The following is a 19,506-nucleotide window of genomic DNA, read 5'->3' as shown; positions in this document are numbered from 1 at the left end:
AAGAGAAGCAATGACCCAATAAAAACAAAGAACATGAAATGGAATTTATTCAATTAATCCAATTTAAATCCACGTGAATATAGTATGAAAAGTGTGTATAGCAGTTCTGGGTGCTATGTAAACAGAGAATAGTGAAAGATATCTTGTAAGCACAACTTTTCATTTTTGATCTTTTGGTTTCAAGCTCACACGTGTTTAACACAAACTATACCTTACACAAACAGGGATTATAGATGGTCTGTTCCAAAGAACTAATGCTATCATTTAACTATACCACAAGTACAGGGAACCAGTGCGAAGGACAATATATTTCGATAGAATCATTAAGTGTGGCAATGCAGAGTTAACACAGCTAGAAGACCCTTGCATCTCTGTCTACAAAAGCAGAATATTTACATAGTTCCATCCATGCCTAGGAAGTTAAACAGAGCATTACTAAACCTAATGCACATGGGCATATGAATTTGTTCCAAATAGGCTGGATTTTTTCTGCCAGAACATTTTAGTCGGTGTCCATGAGGCTTTAAAGAACAAACGTTACCATGGCTGCCCAAAATAAACCAACAGCCTAAACAAAGACAATGCTCACCTTTCCGACACATGCTCAATTTGGGCATCTTTCCATGAGTGGCACTGTGCCGAAGGTTTACCACCCACTCAGGAATATTCAGCTGAAAAACAAATACATTGTCAGGTGATACACAGCATAGAAAGCTCAACTATAAGCCAACATTTCCTATTCATAAATAACCACTTCAAATAAGATCTAAGCATTCTCAATATATAAGTGTATATAATCACTGTATAAAAGTTTTAGGCAGTTGTGAAAAATTCCTTTAAAGTGAGGGTTCCTATATACCCATCAGCAAATCAATCTCTCTTTAACCACCTCCCATCCGCCATATAGTGCAATGACGGGCGCAAGGTGGTTCTCTCGTTCTGGGAAGACGTCATATGACGTCCTCCCATTCTCACCGCGCATGCATGGCGATCGGCAGTGCGCTGTGTCCCTTGGACAAAGCGGATCACCGATCACGGAAAGAGCCGAAGATGTCGACTCGGTCATGTGATCAGATGTGTCCAATTACAGCTGATCACATGTAAACAGGGAAATGCCGGTTATCGGCATTTCTCTCCTCTCGACCTATCATGCTGACAACTCAAGAGGAGAGCCAGTGATCGGCTTTCCGTGGAGGGACATGAACAATGATCATCAGGGCACTGATGATCAGTGTAGCCCCAGCAGTGCCACCTATCAGTGTCCATCAGTGCCTCGTGCCAGTGCCACATATCAGTGCCTACCAGTGCACATCAATGCCACATATCAGTGCCCATCTGAGCTGCCTTTCAGTGTCACTCATCAGTGCCACCTATCAATGCCAATCAGTGCCACATATCAGTACTGCCAGTGCCGCCTATCAGTGCCATATATCAGTGCTGCCTTTCAGTGCCCATCAGTGATGCCTGTCAATGCCCATCAGTGCCACCTACCAGTGCCTCCTCATCAGTGCCACCTATCAGTGCCCACCACTGCAGCCTCATTAGCGCATATCAGTGAAGGAGAAAAATCACTTATTTACAAAATTTTATAACAAAAACGTTTTGTTTTCAGTGGTTTTCAGTTTAAGAAAAAATAAAAAACCCAGAGGTGATTAAATACCACCAAAAGAAAGCTCTGTCACAAAAAAAAATGATAAAAATTTCATATGGGTACAATGTTGTATGACCGCGCAATTTTTATTCAAAGTGTCACAGCGCTGAAAGCTGGAAATTGGCCTGGGCAGGAAGGGGGTATAAGTGCCCTGTAGGCTAGCGGTTAAAAACTTGAAGACCAAATCATTTCTGGCACTTTTAGTTCCCAAATTACAATCAGTATTTTGTTCTAAAAAAGGTCTTAGAACCCACAAAAAGTATATATGGTTTTTAAAGCAGAGAATACATTGGTGGGTTTTGCAATTTTTTTTATGTCACAGGGTATTTGTGCGGCAGTTTTTCAAACAATTCACAATTTTGTGAAAAAAAATTACACTTGAATTTTAATGAAAAAAAAACAAAAAAAAAAAACCAAGTTACACTTACGGTAACGTCTTTTCCAGGAGTCTTTCAGGCCAGCACTCTGAGAGACCTCGGCTCCTCCCCATCTGAGGAAACACCTCCACCTACAATAAAAAAGCTCCACTCCCCTCTGACCTCAGTTCTCCAAGCATCCTCCGGTCATCTGGGGAGACACAATGCGAGACAACATAATCATAATAAGCCATCTTCACATAACCAATATCAACAGCGGGTGGGAAACCGGTGCTGGCCTGAAAGACTCCTGGAAAAGACGTTACCGTAAGTGTAACTTGGTTTTTCCCCTACCGTCTTTCAGGCCAGCACTCTGAGAGGATAAGCGAGTACTCACCCTTCGGGCGGGCTAACTGCTTGTAAGACCTTACGACCAAAGTCCTGCTCCTGCACCGAGACCAGGTCCAGTCTGTAATGCTTGGCAAATGTGTCATAGCTGGACCATGTTGCCGCTCTGCAAATCTGCCCTGGGGAAACCCCTGCTAACTCTGCCTGGGTAGCCGCCACAGCTCGGGTGGAATGTGCCTTGATACCCTCCGGGACCTCCAGGCCTTCTGCCTGATATGCTCCTGTAATCGCCAGCCGCAGCCAGCTGGCCAGCGTCCTTCTAGACGCCTTCTTGCCTCTTCTAGCCCCCTTAAAAAAAACAAAAAGGGATTCGGTGCTTCTGAACTCCCTAGATTTCTCTAGATACTGGAGAACGCACCTTCTGACATCTAAACAATGATACCTCTCCTGATCTACCCCCACCGGGTCAGGAAAAAATGAGGGAAGGACAATGTCCTGTTCCCTCTGGAAACTCCGAGCTACCTTCGGAATGAAGGACGGGTCTGGTCTGAAAACGATCCTGTCTGAAAAAATACGGAGATAGGGTGTTCTGATCGAGAGGGCCTCCATCTCACACACCCTCCTCGCCGTGGTAATCGCCACCAGAAAAGCCGTCTTAATGGTGAGCTCACCTATCAGACAGGACTCCAAGGGCTCGAACGGAGCCCTAGTCATCCCCCCGAGCACCTTGGCCAAATCCCACACCGGAAATGGTCTGGACCTCGGAGGCCTCTGCCTCACCAGAGCTTTGAAAAACCTACTCACCAACGCCTCCCTGGCCAGGGGCGTCTCCAAGAACACACTGAGGGCCGAGACCTGGCCCTTGAGCGTGCTGACAGACAATCCCTTGTCCGCTCCCGCCTGCAGGAATTCCAACACAGAAACCAAACTATGGGTTGCCACAGCTGTCCGGTCACACCAGGCTGTAAAGCAACCCCAGACCCTACCATAAATGGCCTGGGTCTCCTCCTTCCTACTGGCCAGTAATGTCGCCACCACCCTAGGCGAGAACCCCTTCTCTAAGAGGAGCTGCTGCTCAGAAACCAGGCCGTTAACCGCAATCTTCCTACGCTGGGGCAAAGAACCGGCCCCTGTGTCAACAAATCCACTCTTGGTGGCAGCTCCCAGGGTGGACGAGAGGCCAAACTCTTCAGGGTCGCAAACCACGCCCGCCGCGGCCAGAAGGGAGCTATCAGGATTAACGAGGTCCCCTCTGTCCTGAATTTCCTCAGGACCAGGGGGAGCAAAGGAACCGGGGGAAAGGCATAACAAAGCCGGTAGTCCCACCTCTGACCTAATGCGTCCACCGCTCTGGACCCGTCCCAGCGGGATAGAGAGAAGAAATTTGGGACCTTGTTGTTCCTTCCGGAGGCAAAAAAGGTCCACATCCGGGGATCCCCACCTTCGCACAATCTCCTGAAAGACATCGGGGTTCAAGGCCCATTCCGACTCCCTGAGCCGAGTCCTGCTCAGGAAGTCTGCCTTCTGGTTCAGCTCCCCCTTTAAGTGTATCGCAGACAGGGACGCCAAATTCAGCTCTGCCCAGGACAACAGTGTCGCCGCTAAGGCCCCGAGGGCCTTGCTCCGCGTCCCTCCCTGCCTGTTAATATAAGCCACTGCCGTGGCATTGTCCGTCAGGACACGCACGTGCTGGCCCGTGACCCCCGCCTGGAAGGAGTGCAGAGCCTCCCACACTGCCCTCAATTCCTTCCAATTCGAGGATTTGTCCTTCTGCCCTAAGGACCATTCCCCCTGAGTCACCAAATTTCCCAGGTGGGCTCCCCAGCCCCTGGCGCTGGCATCCGTAGTGACCTCCGCGGAAATCGGAAAGCACCACAACAGCCCCTGAGTTATGCTGGACGATCTCCTCCACCACCATAGAGACCTTTTCACACTGGGGGGCACCAAGACCCTGCGTTCTAGGGAGTGACACTTCCTGTCCCAAACCCTCAGGATCCACAACTGGAGGGGACGCATATGCAGACCTGCCCACTGAACCGCCGGAATGGACGCTGTCAGCAATCCAAGTACCGACATGGCCTGTCTTATGGACATCGACCTGCTCCCCTGCAGTAATCTGACTCCGGCCTCCAACTTGGTGACTTTTTCCAAAGTCAGGCTGGTCTTTTGGTCTACCGAGTCTAGAGTGTAGCCCAAGTAAATCACCTTCTGAGAAGGCACCAGGCAGGACTTCTCCAGATTCAAAATCCACCCCAAGCTTTCCAGATGGTTCCTCACTATAACCAGGTCTTGCCGTAAGTGAGCCTCTGAATCTGCGAAGAGCAGCAAATCGTCCAGATAGGCCACCACTGAAATCCCCCTCAAGCGGATAGAAATCAGTGCCTCCGACAGAACCTTGGTGAATACTCTTGGCGAGGAGGAAAGGCCGAATGGAAGAGCCCTGAACTGCCAGTGTCGAATTCCTTCCTCCCCCCCCACTGCCAACCTGAGGAACCTCTGAGAGGCTTCCGCCACGGGCACGTGTAGGTAGGCGTCCTTCAAGTCTATGGATGCCATGAATGCACCTGGTGGGATTAGGGACCTGATTGTAAAAATGGAATCCATGCGGAACCTCCGGTAACGCACTGACCCCGGGCCGAACAGACAGTCTCCTGTGAGGGGGATGCCGCATAACCTAACTTTTGAAGTGATGTCCCCCTGCCATGTCTTTAGCCACAGCGCCCTTCTGGCTGAATTGGTCAGGGCAGCAGACCTGGCCCCCAATCTCACCGACTCTGCGGAAGCATCCGCAATATACCCCACTCCTTGCAAAAGGGTCTCAAAAGAGGCCAAGATTTTTTCCTTGGGAGAGTCTGCCACAATATGGGCCTGTAATTGCGTAAGCCAATACTCTAAGTTCCTGGCTACCACTGTCGTAGCCATGGCCGGTTTCAGGTTGTACAGGGTCGAGTCCCAGGCCTTCCTAAGGAGAGACTCTGCCCTTCTGTCCAATAAGTCCGGTAAGACCCCCATGTCCTCAAACGCTAGGTCAGTTCTCCTGGTCGTTTGGGAAAAGGCCGCGTCTAGCCTGGGGCTCTTGTTCCAGACCGCCTCCGGGTCTTCCGAAAACGGAAACCTCCTCCTCAATGCTTTTGAGAAGAACGGTTTCCTTTCCGGGTCTTGCCACTCCTTCTTAATCGTGTCTACCAAAATGTCATGCACAGGAAACATTCTGTGCTGGTGCTCCTCCAATCCCTGATACATTTGGTCGTGGAGAGATAAGGCCTTAACCTCCTCAATGTCCAGGGTTTCGTATATAGCCCCCAGGAGCTCATCAACCTCCTCTAGGGTCAACTTATACCGGGAGGGGCCCCTCCCTTCCTCCGAGGGACCCTCACCCGCTGATTCCTCCTCAGACTGGGAGTCCCCCACTGGTTCCTCCCCAGTCATAAGGGGTTCCCGACGACTCACCGAAGCCACCTGGGGGGGGGGGAAGTGTAGGTAATGGGAGGGCAAACCTCTCCATGAGGGACTTGAAGGAGTCGAAGGTGGTAGCCAACTCCTTCACTGACCTAGCTAGGTCCCCCTGTTCCGGCTTCTCCTCCCTCACCAACCCCTGTATACATGGGCCACAAAGAACCTTTCGCCAAGATTCTTTTAAAACTTCCTTACAGGAAGGGCATCTCCGCTTGGGCTCCTGGTGCCTAAGTTTAGCTCGGGCCTTGCCCTGCAAGACACAAAAGAAAAGGGGGGAGGAGGGAAGCCCAATCAGTCCGACACTAAACACCCCCCCCCCCCCTGCTTCCCAGCAGAGCAGCAAGGGCCTGAAAAACCGCAGACCCCTTGCCCTACCTTCTGCTAGGGGCCCACAGGTAGGGGAGGCCTCCACTGAGGCACCTTACCTGTGACTGGCTGGTGCTGGCATCTCCTGGTCCCGGTGCCTCCGACATCCCGTACCGGAGGGTGGTCGCCTGGTGCAGGTCTGTCCCCCAGACCGCTGTGCACCGCACCGCCATATTCGAATTTCGCGCCGCCGTGGTGTGAAGGCCGCGACCGGAAGCGGAAGTCGCGGCCCTGGGCGAAGCCCCGCCCCTTCCGCCGGAAACCGCCGTCTCCCGACGTCCGGCCCGGCAAAGCCCTCAGACCGCCAGCATGGGAAGGAGCGGAACTCCCCCCGATCCTCCCCAGACCTCACCACGGCCACCCCGACACCCCCCCTCGCCGGAGGGGGTCGGGGGGCGAAGAGCAGGTAAGTGCCCTGTCCCGTCCCCCGGGATGCACTCTCACTGCTGGCAGCCTGCCCTGGGAGGATATGCAGCCGGACACTCCGGCCTTCACTCCCGGCTGCGTCGGGCCTCACAGCCGGCTATCCGGCCCTCGGCTCCCCTATCGTCCTCCTGCGCCTCCTCGTGTCTCCCCACCGGAGGAAACACCTGAACTGAGGTCAGAGGGGAGTGGAGCTTTTTTATTGTAGGTGGAGGTGTTTCCTCAGATGGGGAGGAGCCGAGGTCTCTCAGAGTGCTGGCCTGAAAGACGGTAGGGGAAAAAAACAACAATATACAACAAAATTTTTTAGTGAAATATAAAAGGATGTTGTTATGCCAAGTAAAAAGATAGACATTTTGCTTTAAAATTGCACATGCCAGTGCAACGGCGACAAACGACGTACAATTTTACTATCCATAGGCGATGCTTTAAAAACCTTTACAGGTTACCACTTTAGATCTACAGAGTAGGTCTAGTGCTAGAAATACTGCCCATGACCTGACGCTCGCAGCGATACCTCACATGTGTGGGATGATCGTGGTTTGCCCTTGTGTGGGACCAACGCATATGTTCACCTTTGCATGCAGGCATGGGGACAAGGGCATTTTTAAATTTTTACACTGTTGCTGTCATTTCTTTTTTTAAATCACTTTCATTGCCATCACAAAGAATGTAAACATCCTTCTGACAGCAATAGGCATGTGACAGGTACTCTTTATGAAGGCATCTGGGGTCAATAAATCCCTCCTCTGCACTTAAAAGCATTCAAAGCACCAAGATCAGTGTTTGCCATTTTTTTAAAAACTCAGAAGAATTTGAACTGTTGACATCCAGGTAAAATTGGAGGTAATGACAGGTCATTGCTTCTGGGTTACCACAGCGGAGAGCCATTCAAAGCCAAATCCAGTTCTGTTCAGCTGTCCGGTGGATGCGCCAGCCGGTCACTCGGGTCTCCCGGTGGAAGGCAGCAGGGGGATAAGTCCCCTCCCAATGCTTGTACTAGTGATCGAGCAGCTAGTTAGCCAATTGCTATTACAAGAGAGCCAATTGACGGCTCTCAAAAATGGTAGCTGTAGCCATCACCCTGGAATAACCACCAAAAGTCCAGTGTCGTATCCATCAAAGTGGTTGATGTGGTTAAATATGGCAACCACCCCAATTTATAACTAGCTTTTGAAGTAAGGTGCACATGGAGGGGCATTGCACAGTACTAACACAAAAGATTTCCCAGCTAGCCTGCAAAAAAACTGATTTGGCATGCAGGCACATTGGAAGCCTTTAACTGCCATTGTGGTCGTGCTGGGCTGTCCCTGCACCTTTGAGGAGGAATGGGCTCCCTTCAGGCATGCCTGCCCTTAATTTATCCACTGCTATATATGTTGCAACTTGGAGACTCTGAAATATAAAGAGATAGGACTACACTTTACAGAGAAGCCTTGGCGAGGCAAGGGGTCTTCCAAATATATTTGCAAATGTGTGCAACCTCTGTTTTTACATAAATTATCTCTCTACCAGTTCAGAGGAGGGGTATTGGGGTGAGGGACCCCAATGCCTTTCACAAGTAGGAAAGATCATGGACACAGACTTCCATGCAATGCATCCTCTGGTGGTCAGTTTGTTTCCATGGTGGATAGTGTCACGGATCACACGGTTGCCGCCACCAACATGCGACAATCGCACAACCGCAACTAACAGTAATACGTCCCGCCCGCGGCGTCAGACCCCAGACCTTCTCACCAAACTCGTGACAAAAGGACCGGCCGATCTAAAACCGCGGTGTGACGCGCGTAACAAGGCCACACCCAGCTGCACCCTGCACCGCGATTGTCCAGCTAATGGGCCACAATCAGTGCCTGCAGCCTGAATGCGCTTGTTACTGGGTCGGGTTAATTACGCAACTAACCCTCTACTGCCACCACCACTTTTGTCGGAGACTGGGAAACTCCCATTATCAAATATACACTATAATGACTGAAAAGTCGCCTATCCAATACGGTCACCGCAGGACGATTGGGCAGAGGATTAAACACAGTAGCGTCTCTTCAAAGGCAGGAATTCATGAATTGTAAGCGCTTAGAAACAGTTTAACACTTTCAGAAAGAAAGATTTATTACTAAAAGAGTCAAACAGGTGCAATAAAATATTTACAAAGAAAATGTAACTATATATTAAGAGTTAAGTTACTTGTCAATATGCATTGGTTTGTAAGCAGATCCAAGTGCAGAGCAGGATGGGTCTTTGATCTCCTCTGTTATGATGTTACACTCAGGAGATGTGTGTTAAGCTCTAACAGGCTTGCCAGCCTGTCCTTTTTTTCAAAATCCCTCTGAAAGGGGGGGCTTGCTCTGACTACTCTGTTTTGGGAGGAGTCAGTGGGACTCTGAGTTAAAACTAACAGCTTCATACTCTATGATATGAAACATACATTTGACCTGAGGAATGTTCAATTAATTGCTGGTCAGTTTTATGATGTGTGGGCCTACACAGTTTTGAGTGACGAAGGTTACACTTCAGCAGACTGCCTGGCACCTGGACTCAAGATGTCTTAACCTGGTTGACCCACACCATCTGTCAGGAGATAACGTTTGCCTCTCAGGAAGGGAGGGGGTAGGGAATGAGAGGAATACTTCCAATACAAAGAAAAGAAAAAGGGGGAACTCTGCGTCCAACTCTGATGAGCTAGTTTGCTACAGATAGGACTTCCTGTACCCAATTTGGTATCAAACTACCTACAAGGTGTCTTTTTTTCCTCCAGTTACCTGTGACAAGGGAGGAAATCTAATTTGCCACTTCTGAGTATCAGCAGCAGCTTCCTGAAATACTTGTTGACTTGGACCACCTTGGTCACAAACAGAAAGTTTCCCCTTCTCCCCTACAACCCCTCTCCTTATTACAGAGAAGGAACCAGAGAAGGACGGATGAGGCGAAAAAAAAAAAAAAAAGGGAGGATATTCTGGTAGAGAAGAAGGCAGATGTATCCTCTTCAGAAAAATAAACTCCTGAAAAACTCTAGGGTTGGAGTTCTCATGGAAGTAGTCTGGACTTGCTGACTTTCTGCTTCCCGAATCATTTACTTAAAAGGTTACAGAATTGGGATCATGGTGCATGCCACAGTATTCCCAGTTAAAGCATGTTTGGTAAATCGGACTAAGCTCACTCTGTAAGCTGTTCTTTCCACCAAAAATGGGTTCACTCAGCAATACTCAAGAAATGTGAGTTCACTATGCAGTGAACTATGTCTTTGGTGGATTTAGCAGTTTTATCTCATTAAAACCCTTATGTGCCCAGTGGACAAGGTTCCAGTATTTAAGGATGCCTGGCAAAAATGTCTGGCGTATCAAAGTCTAATTCTGGCCTTATTGCATGACAATATTGAAGGATTCTACTCAGATACCGAATTGAGCGAAAACCTGGGGAATTTTTCCACATGATCTTACCCTTTCAATGGACACATTAACCACTTGCCTACAGGGAACTGATACCCCCTTCCTGCCCAGGCCAATTTTCAGCTTTCAGTGCTCTCACACTTTGAATGACAATTGCACAGTCATGCAACACTATACCCATATGAAATTTTTATAATTTTTTTTGGAGACAGAGCTTTCTTTTGGTGGTATTTAAATCACCTCTGGGTTTATTTTTTGCTAAACAAACCAAAAACTGAAAATTTTGGGAAAAAAAAAAAAAAAGTTTTAGTTTTTGTTATAAAATTTTGTAAATAAGCGATTTTTTCTCCTTTACTGATGTGCGCTAAAGCTGCTGCAGCGATGAGCACTGATAGGCTGCAGTGATGGGCACTGATGGGACTGACAGGCATCACTGATGGGCACTGAAAGGCAGCACTCATATATGATGCGCAATGATAGTTGGCACTGAAAGGCAGCTCACATGCGCACTGATATGTGGCATTGATGTGCACTGGTAGGCACTGGCAGGTGGCATTGATGAGCACTGATACCTGGCATTGATGGACATTGACAGGTGGCACTGCTGGGGCTATACAGATCATCAGGGCACACTGATCATCAGTGCCTTGACGATCAGTGTACATGTCCCCTCTGAGGAATGCCGATTACCGGCTCTGCTCACAAGCTGTCAGCGTGCACCAGTGCACAAAACAAGGTCCATAAAGACATGGATGAGCGAGTTTGGGGTGAAAAATCTTGACTGGCCTGCACAGAATCCTGACCTCAGCCTACAGAATACCTTTGGGAATCATTAGAGGGGAGACTGTGAGCCAGGTCTTCTCGTCCGACATCAGTACCTGACGTCACAAATACGCTTCTGGAAGAATGATGAAACAATCCCATAGACACACTCCTAAATCTTGTTGACAACCTTGCCAAAAGAGTTGAAGCTGTTATAGCTGCAAAGGGTGGGCCAACTCAATATTGAACGCCACGAACTAAGACTGGGATGCCATTAAAGTTCATGTACGTGTAAAGGTAAGCATCCCAATACTTTTGGCAATATAGTGTAGATGCCAGAGACAGCTGGAACACTACTATGTTCAGAAGGAAGTAAGCAATGACAGCCGCATATTTCTCCAAATACGGGTCTCATCTAAAAGCATTATAAACCTTTCAAACTGCACCGTGTGTTTTTCTTTTGCTTAAGATGTGCATTGATCATGTAGTTTCAATGTGTCATTTGGTAGCCTGTACGTAGAGTCTACAGTAGAGTAATTCTTCACATTGTGAAGTTAAAAGTTTCGGTTTGTGTTAAAAAATAAGGCATGCCATGTAGAACAGAAGGCTTTTGCATGACCTCTGTAGTTTAAAAACAAACATTCCCTGTTAAAAAAGCTACATATCCCACAAACCCTGGGTCTCTAAATCTAGTTCTTTTCCGGAGAAAGCTAGTCATTAGATCTGACACAAGCAGAGCAACTAGCAGAGAGATCACTATTTCATCACATTAGCACTCCCACATTTATGATGCGACGCAGAGGAAATGGCAGGGCATGCACTGATGCTATGTGACCCAGAACAAATGGTTTCTTATCCTTTGGTAAACACAGACAGGTGAGCTGTAGCAAACCACGGACATAGGGGCATCAATCAGCCATGACACTTCAAACTGCAGCCAAGAGATATAAGCACATCATAAAAAAGGTAGAACAAAAACAGGTAATATAACTGCACTAATACCTTGTTAAACAAACATTTGAAAGTGTACAAACACCTTTAACTAGAGTATTCATTTAGGCTGTATTCACATCTTAGTGTTCACAGAAGACGCAAAAAATGAGCACTGCCATTAACAGATAATGACACCCCAAAGGTGTTCATTTGTGAAACAAAGTATATTACTACTGAAAAATGCATCATGTGATTCATAATGGAACACATTTTTGACCTCTACACAAACCTTCACACTTTCTATAGATAGAATATTTTACAAACATGATCAGAATTTTATTATGGAATTTAGGAATAACCTCACCTCATTAGCTAAACGTCGTAAAGGAATAATTATTGTCTTCTGTTTATTTTCTGTGATAATATTTACAAACCTGTAAAACAGAAGAACAAATGCAAATCACAATTGTACAACATGAACAAATATTTATTTTCCTTGAAAAAAGTATTTAAAATGGCTTTTTCACTTAAGGCTCCATGCACACTGGGCGTTTTAATAACGCTGGTAATGGTAGCAGTGTAAAGTAGAGTTTTTCAGCGGTTGTGTATTCGTCTTTAGCGGCGTATTGCTACGTTTGCATTTTTTTAAGAGGTTTTTTGTGACCAAAAAACAAAAAAAATGTTCTTAGTCAAAAAAAGTCCAAAAATGCTGGTTTGCCGCGGTTTACCATGTTTTTCAGCATTAGAGCGTTTTTACAGCTAAAACAACTACTCTAGAAACCCACTAATTCTGGGGGTTTTTCCCAGCCAAAAACGATGATTGCAGTCTATGTGTGCATGGACACATAGGATAACATGCTGGGCTGTTTACTGGCTGTAAAAAAAAACGTCAAAAGCCAAAAACAGTAGCTGTAAAAATGTCCAGTGTGCACAAGGACTAAAGCACAACTCAAACCAAGTTTTTTTTCTTCTCTCACAAGAAATGGGAGTGCAGTTGGCATAGGCAGCAATAAAAAATAATAAAAACACATTTGCAATATTAGTAAGAATAGATAAACACAAAAACATATCAAGCATCCTCCCCATGTATGTTAGAAGTGTTGAAAAAAGTTTTTGTTTGTTTTTTCAATTCTGTTAAATGAATTTTAATTGTAGAAAAAAGTACAAAATAGAGCCTTTTAGGGCATTCCGGGCTCAGTAGTTACAAGACAAAATAAGACACAATTACAAACCAACCAAAGTAAACATGGCCACAGCTTTAATCTCGTGCTTACTGCATCCAAAAGATAACTAGAGACACTCTGCATTAGAGTTCTGTTTGGCATGCTAAAAGATAAATGATCGTGGAATAGTCGGTTTTCCCCCCACCATTCCCGATAACCATTGTAACAATTCCAGAACACAGAAATAGCCTAGATTAGATTACATAGGGCAGGCATGTCCAATATCCAGGACAAAAGCGGTCATCGGATCAGTTAGGGTGAACTATCAGATGCATCGCCTTGGCTCATAGTGGTAGCCTTGGATTCCAGCCATATATCCCATACCTTGTTGAATTCATGTATACACCACTATTCACATGTTTCTTTATAGAGAGGAATAACCGAGTTGACAAGTACCTTCAAATAGTTTATGGTAGGGGTAGTTGAAGCTCTCCATTTCAGTACAATTAATTTCTTTGCATAAAACAGGAGTAACCCCAGCTATGTATGAACCGCCCTTGTAGGGGCCAAGGCGTTGACCAGTGACAATATACAGATGTCTGCCCATTGAGGTATAGAGATAGTGTAATAAACTGAAGGAGTCCTGACCAAAATGTCTGTAAACGGGGACATGTCCATATCATATGCAAGTATCCAGCGGAGCCTGCATCGCAGCACAAGCAAGTGGGCGGACACTCTGGATAGATTTTATGGAGTTTATGAGGGATATAATGGAACTTTGGAAGGATTTTAAATTGGTTCAGTCAATCCAAGAGACCAACTGAGTGAAGGGATACTCCTAAACTTCCTCCCAATCCTTATCGTCCAGCTCTGGCAGCTCCTCCACCCAAAAGGACTAAGGTCCGTAGGTTGGAGGGCCTTGTAGATGTTCGATAAGGGTTTAACCAGGGAGACATCCCTGAGAAGAGATTCCATGTCAAAATGAGGAAAGGTTACAGCCATGGTTCCAAATTGGGCAGCATAGGCATGATGGAGCTGGAGAAAATGGAAAAGGGTATTGGGCAGTGCAAATCTATTTTTAAGATTATCAAATTTGCATAGTATGCCACTCTCGCAGATCTGGGTCAAATATTTGATCCCCTTGGCCGCCCAGATGGAGGGGTCCAGAACAGAGAAGAATTTAGGAAGTGTAGGATTCATCCATAATGGCGTACGTGTCCCGGGCTCAAAATCATATCACAGTTTTCATATAAATAGTAAGACTGTGAGCCTAAGCAGGCTGCCTCAAGAACCACCGCGGAGTTAGTATCGGAGATGAGCCAATTATTGGCATGTGATAATTCTGCAAGGAAATATGAGAAAAAGTCAGGGCAGGCCAGGCTGCCTTGGGTCCACTGCCTATGCAACGACAACAACCAAAACCGAGGAGTACGAGAGCCCCATAAAAAAACTTGTAATTCGGGAGTGAAAAATTTTAAAGGCCACCTTTGGGATCCATACTGAAGAGTGGCGCAAATCATAACAGAGGGGGAAGTAACTTAATTTTTATTAAGTTAATTCTGCCAATTAAAGATAGGGGTAGTCGATTCCATGCCTTTTAATTTGGTTTAAAACAAACTATACGAGAGGGGAGATATTAAGTGTGCAAAAGTCTTCGATTTTTGGTCAAACAATGACCCCAAGGTACTTAATTTAGTTTGTCCACCGTAAGGGTAGCGACAAATCCGCCATTTGTGCAGCTTCCCTATCCACTGGCATAATGAGGGATTTATCACAATTTATTTTTAACCCTGTCATTGCAGCGTACTGGGAGAGGAGATTCAATGCTGCCCAGAGGGAGGGCTCAAGAGCCAATTTCCCCTCAGTGGATCCCACCCTAATCCCCCTAACAGTACCAGCTGAAAGGATGACCGATGCTATGGTCTCTACCATAAGGGAGAACAGGGCTGGAGAGAAAAGACAACGCTGTCAGGTTCCCCTTGCCATTGGAAATGGAGGGGACAGGGCTCCACAAAGCTTAAATTTGAGCTACTGGTTGTTGATATACTGATATCCATTTGCAAAAAGTGGGGCCAAATCCAAATTCCTCCAAAACCACTTCTATATATGGCCAGGCTACAGTATCGAATGCCTTTTCCAGGTCTAGTGCCACCAGCACCTTCACACCCTGCTCTTCAGAGGGAATCTGTAGATGAGTAAAGACCCGACGAAGATTGACATCTGTTGACCTGCCTGGCATAAAGCCAGTTTGGTCAATGTTTATCAACAACCTGTTAGCAAGGAGTTTCATGAGTAACTTTAAATCATAATTTTGAAGTGATATGGGGCCTATATGACCAGCATTGTGAGACATCTTTCCTGGGTTTGGGGATCAAAACAATGTGAGCCTGTGACATGGAATCAGGTAAGCTGCCCTCATCTAAACAAACAGCATAAAACTGTTGGGAGACGTGGGACCAGGTCTGGGGCAGACGTCTCATACCAATCTTCAGGAAGGCCATCCAGTCTGGGAGTTTTGTTTGGATGTAACAAGTATATAGCTATCTCCACCTCCTCCAGCGTGACTGCCGCGTGTAAGAGAGCCACTTCGGCTGCTGCCAGCTTAGGTAGTGACAGTCCCTGCAACCTGGGTCCCAAAGCTGTGCTGGGAGGGGATTAATATGCCCCAAATTACCGAGGGCTCTTTAGAAACATCTCCCCTTGCCGTGTGAATGATCTTGGGTTCAGCTATCAAATTGACCAGAAGTTTCCCAATTTTGTCTCCCGACTCAAACAAACAATCTGGCCTGCAATAGTTTAGTTTCTACAGTGGTCACATTATTAAAGTGTAAAGAGAAGATCTTGCCAGTTCAAAGGGAAGAGTACGTCTCCGGTGAGGGATCACGTGGAAGTCACCTCAGCGTCAGTAGCCGGAGACTCTAGGCATCTCCATTCAGAGGCGTACTCCAACCTGGTTGCTTCTATAGCCAAGATGTAGTCCCCACGGATTGCAGCTTTAAATGCATACCATGATACCAGAGGAGGGGCTGTGCCTTCATTGAATTGCCATTATTGACCAACTTTCCCCTGCATAGCCTCCTCCACCTTGTCTTTAAGCCACAGGGTTGCAAACCTCCAGCAGCCCTAAACTGTCACCCCCTCCCCTCCCAAACTGCAGGACAACCTCTAGCAGAGAATGATCCAAAATTCCTGCTGGCAAATAGGATGCTGCGGAGACGATGGATTAAGTAGCAGATATGCAAAATGCAAGGTCTATCCTGGAGCCAGCGGAGAGGTGTGAGAAGTGCCTGTACTGTGGATGTTTCCATCTCCAAATTTCAGTAAGGCTTAGAGTAGAAGCCCAATGTAAAAGATCCAGGTCAGGCATTCTAGCAGTGTTAGAGGTGTCATTAAAGTCTCCAGCTAGGACCACCCTGAGCAAGGAAAATGGTGCAAGTTTGTCAATAACCGTATATAATATAGTGTGGGGGGGGTACATATATGTTAACAAGTTGGGCCTGTAGTTTTAGAAGCAAAATAATATATTGACCTTTAGGATCTGTAATGGACATGCTCTACCTTACACTGTAATGATTTGGAGAAAAGACACCCCTCTGGCATAAATGGAATATGTGGCATGGAAAAATTATCTCACTCAATATCTTCGGAGGGATATAATTTTACTACCCACCAAGTGGGTTTCTTGAAGGAAGGGTATATGGGGTTTGTGGGCCCCGAACATTCCATGATATCAGTTTTAATTCCATGATGACACCATTGGCAATGAACTGGGAGGATTCGAGGATGGGGAGGGGGCCAACCACACCACATAATACAGTTCCTTAACAGACACAGTAGTAAAAGCAAAGTTGTACACTGTAATACCATGACCAGATAGTGAATCCAAACCCAGAGCCTAAGCCAAAAAAAAATTAAATGAGAAGCAAGCAAAAAACTCCCTACCAAACCACTTAATGAACACAAGCAGGTTAGTCTCATTGTTACAACGAGAAAAACAAGAGTCCTTCAAAAACAATTGTCAACCTGACAAAAAAAAAAGAAAACAGATATGCAGAGGTAAAAATCTTTAATTTCCTTGTGTTGAAGACAGACTCTGGGGGGCCCAAATTCTGAAGAGTAGAAGGCCCACCGGTGTCCAGCTCCCTAAGAAAGGATCACATAGAAGGTGAAAAACGGAGGGTAAATCCATGTGCACGAATAGAGTGACCTATTTCCAGGATCACTGTGGGCAACAAGAACCGCAGCCCCAGGATTATAATGCAGGCCCAAAGCCAGGCAATGCAGTTTCTGTACTCCCACATGACCAAAGTCTGTAGATTGCAGAAGAGAATGTAGAAGGGTCAGGGTACTGCAGCATGGTTAGTAGTGTTAGAGGTGGTTAAGGATACTAATAGGTGCACATGTCTGAAAAGTACATGCAGCAGCCAAGTTTGAAAGGGCTTCTTACCACAATGTGGAGGTCCAAGCCTCGGCCTCCTCCGAGGAATCAAAAAAATTTCACCGTAACATCATGGGTGACCCGTATTCGGCTAGGGAACAGCATACTGTAGGGCATCTTTTCCTGGAGCCATCTACAAACATATTGGAACATTTTCTATCTGCGCTGGAGTTCAACAGAGAGGTCAGGGGAAAAAAGTGTACTGTCGTATTCTCGTGCACAAAAGGTAGGCAGCTTCCTGGCTTCGCTTAGTATGTGGCCTCGATCCTGACAGTTGAGAAACCTCAATAGGAAGGGGCGCGGAGGGGCTTCAGGAGGTCACAGACACGTGGAGACATCATGGACCCTTTCAACCACATAGGTCAGGGGGGACCAACTGCCAGTTCGGGACAGTTTTGAAAAAAACCTTCCGCAAATTCTGCTGGGTGGTCTTCAGCTCCCTCAGGTACCCCAACATTATTCCGGCTGAGGCAGTTTTCTGCTTCGTCTGACTTTTCCCATTAGGGTCTTGATAGTGTGCTCTTGGCTGGCTAGTTGCTGCTGTGAGTGGCAGTGACATCCTTAGCCGAGGAAATGCAGGATTCAGTTTCTATCAGATGGCCCCGTATTTTATCGAGATCTGCCCTGATAAAATTACATTCCTTTGTTAGGCGATCTATGTGAGAAAGCAATGAAGACTTACTTTGCTCGATCGCTTAAAGAATAACTGCTGTGTCTCCCGTCGAAGGAGATTCCTTGGTAGGAGCAGGGAGATCCAAGCCCTCCGCCATACGGAGCTTAGCCAGCAGCGCATGGAGTCTTCTGGCCAAGATAGAGTCCACTCCTGTGGCTGGGGTTGCCGGAGGCTATTTGTGCAGCATGGGAGCAGCTGATGTCCCCTCGGATGGAATGCCCAGAGACACCGTCGTGCTCCCAGCGCTGGTAATAGGTACGCATAGGCAAGGTAAGGCCAAACGGTGAGGTGCAGGATGAATTGACAGGATGTTGGGAGCTCTCGCTCAAAGAGTCTTCTCCATCCTACATCGAGCCACACCCCCCATGTTGAAAAAAGTTTGAAGTATAATTTTAGAATAACAAAAAATAAAAAAAGTTTAGTGTTTCTTACTTAACAGTTTTCCACACCATTGTTTAAGTTTTTTTTTTTTTGTTGTCGTTTCTTCTCTTTTGGATTTCTTGCTCTTTAACCTTCTCATTCAGTATTTTCCAGGTCTATTCCCCCACTGGTAGCTTTCCTTTGAGACCCTATTAAATATCCTCCTTGACTCTTGTTCCATAAGATCTTTTAACTCATCTCTTTTAAGTATTATCTCCTGATATACAGATATACATCTGTTCCTCTCGTTTCTCTCTTTTTTTTTTATTTAGCTGTTCCAACTTATAAAGCTCTTCCATCACCATCTTTATTTTTTCCTTGTTTTTTATTTTTTTTTCTGTTCCTACCGAAATCAGTTATCCTCTAATATAAGTCTCCCTGACTGTGGCCTCCGAGACCTCACTAGTCTCATTGAGCTAAAAAAATTGTTCAGTTTCTCACCTTAACCTTTTCTCTACTTCGGGATCCTGTATGAGCATTTCATTTAGTCTCCATAAAGTTATTTGATCTTGGCCTCCTCCTGCTCGTAATCTCATCGTGATGGGAGCATGATCAGAAATGGACATAACCTCTATGTTGGAACTAACCAATGACTCCAACTGTCTATGTTCTATCATTATATAATCCAGTCTGGAATACGAACCATGCACATGAGAGAAGGTATAATCAATTTCTCTTGGATGTTTCACTGTCCATGTACCAGCAAGTTGATATTTATATAATAATCTCTTCAATAATTTCAACTTCCTACTCCCTTCTCTCTGTGTACATAACACATCCAACTGAGGGTCTGAATACAGATTAAAATCTCTAGCCACGATCAGACTTCCCTTTTTAAATTCAGAGAGTTTCCTTAACACCCCCTCTAAAAATATCACTGGGTTTTTGTTCGGCCAATATATATTAGCTAATGTATATTCCAATCCTTGTAACTTTCCCCAAAGAAACAGAAACCCACCCTCTGGGTCTACTTTCCAGGGAAGAATTAACATTTTTCAAGAACCCAATTGATACTCCTTTGGCCCCTTTAACTGGTGAGTCAGCATAGTACCACACTGGATAATACTTATGTTCTCCCTTCAAATAAAACATCCCCCTGCCCACCCCCTCTTCTCAAAACTCCCCCCACCC

At 46.2% G+C, this 19,506-nt stretch overlaps 1 protein-coding gene across 1 annotated transcript in view; it reads right to left on the bottom strand.

Annotated features, from left to right (window-relative positions):
• Positions 1–19,506, bottom strand: part of LAS1L (LAS1 like ribosome biogenesis factor) — a 133,590-nt gene that overhangs the window by 102,992 nt on the left and 11,092 nt on the right. Inside the window, exons 3-4 of the mRNA XM_089685177.1 lie at positions 12,046–12,115; positions 590–671 (exon numbers count right to left, since the gene is read on the bottom strand). Coding sequence (XP_089541303.1) covers positions 590–671; positions 12,046–12,115 — 152 coding nt within the window. The remainder of the gene's footprint in view (positions 1–589; positions 672–12,045; positions 12,116–19,506) is intronic.

Source organism: Staurois parvus, unplaced genomic scaffold, assembly GCF_062004578.1.
Source record: "Staurois parvus isolate SC_StPar_1 unplaced genomic scaffold, SC_StPar_1.0 ptg000365l, whole genome shotgun sequence".
Taxonomy (NCBI): domain Eukaryota; kingdom Metazoa; phylum Chordata; class Amphibia; order Anura; family Ranidae; genus Staurois; species Staurois parvus.
The sequence above is the reverse complement of the archived record's forward strand: the minus strand, read 5'-3'. Positions and strand labels throughout refer to the sequence as shown.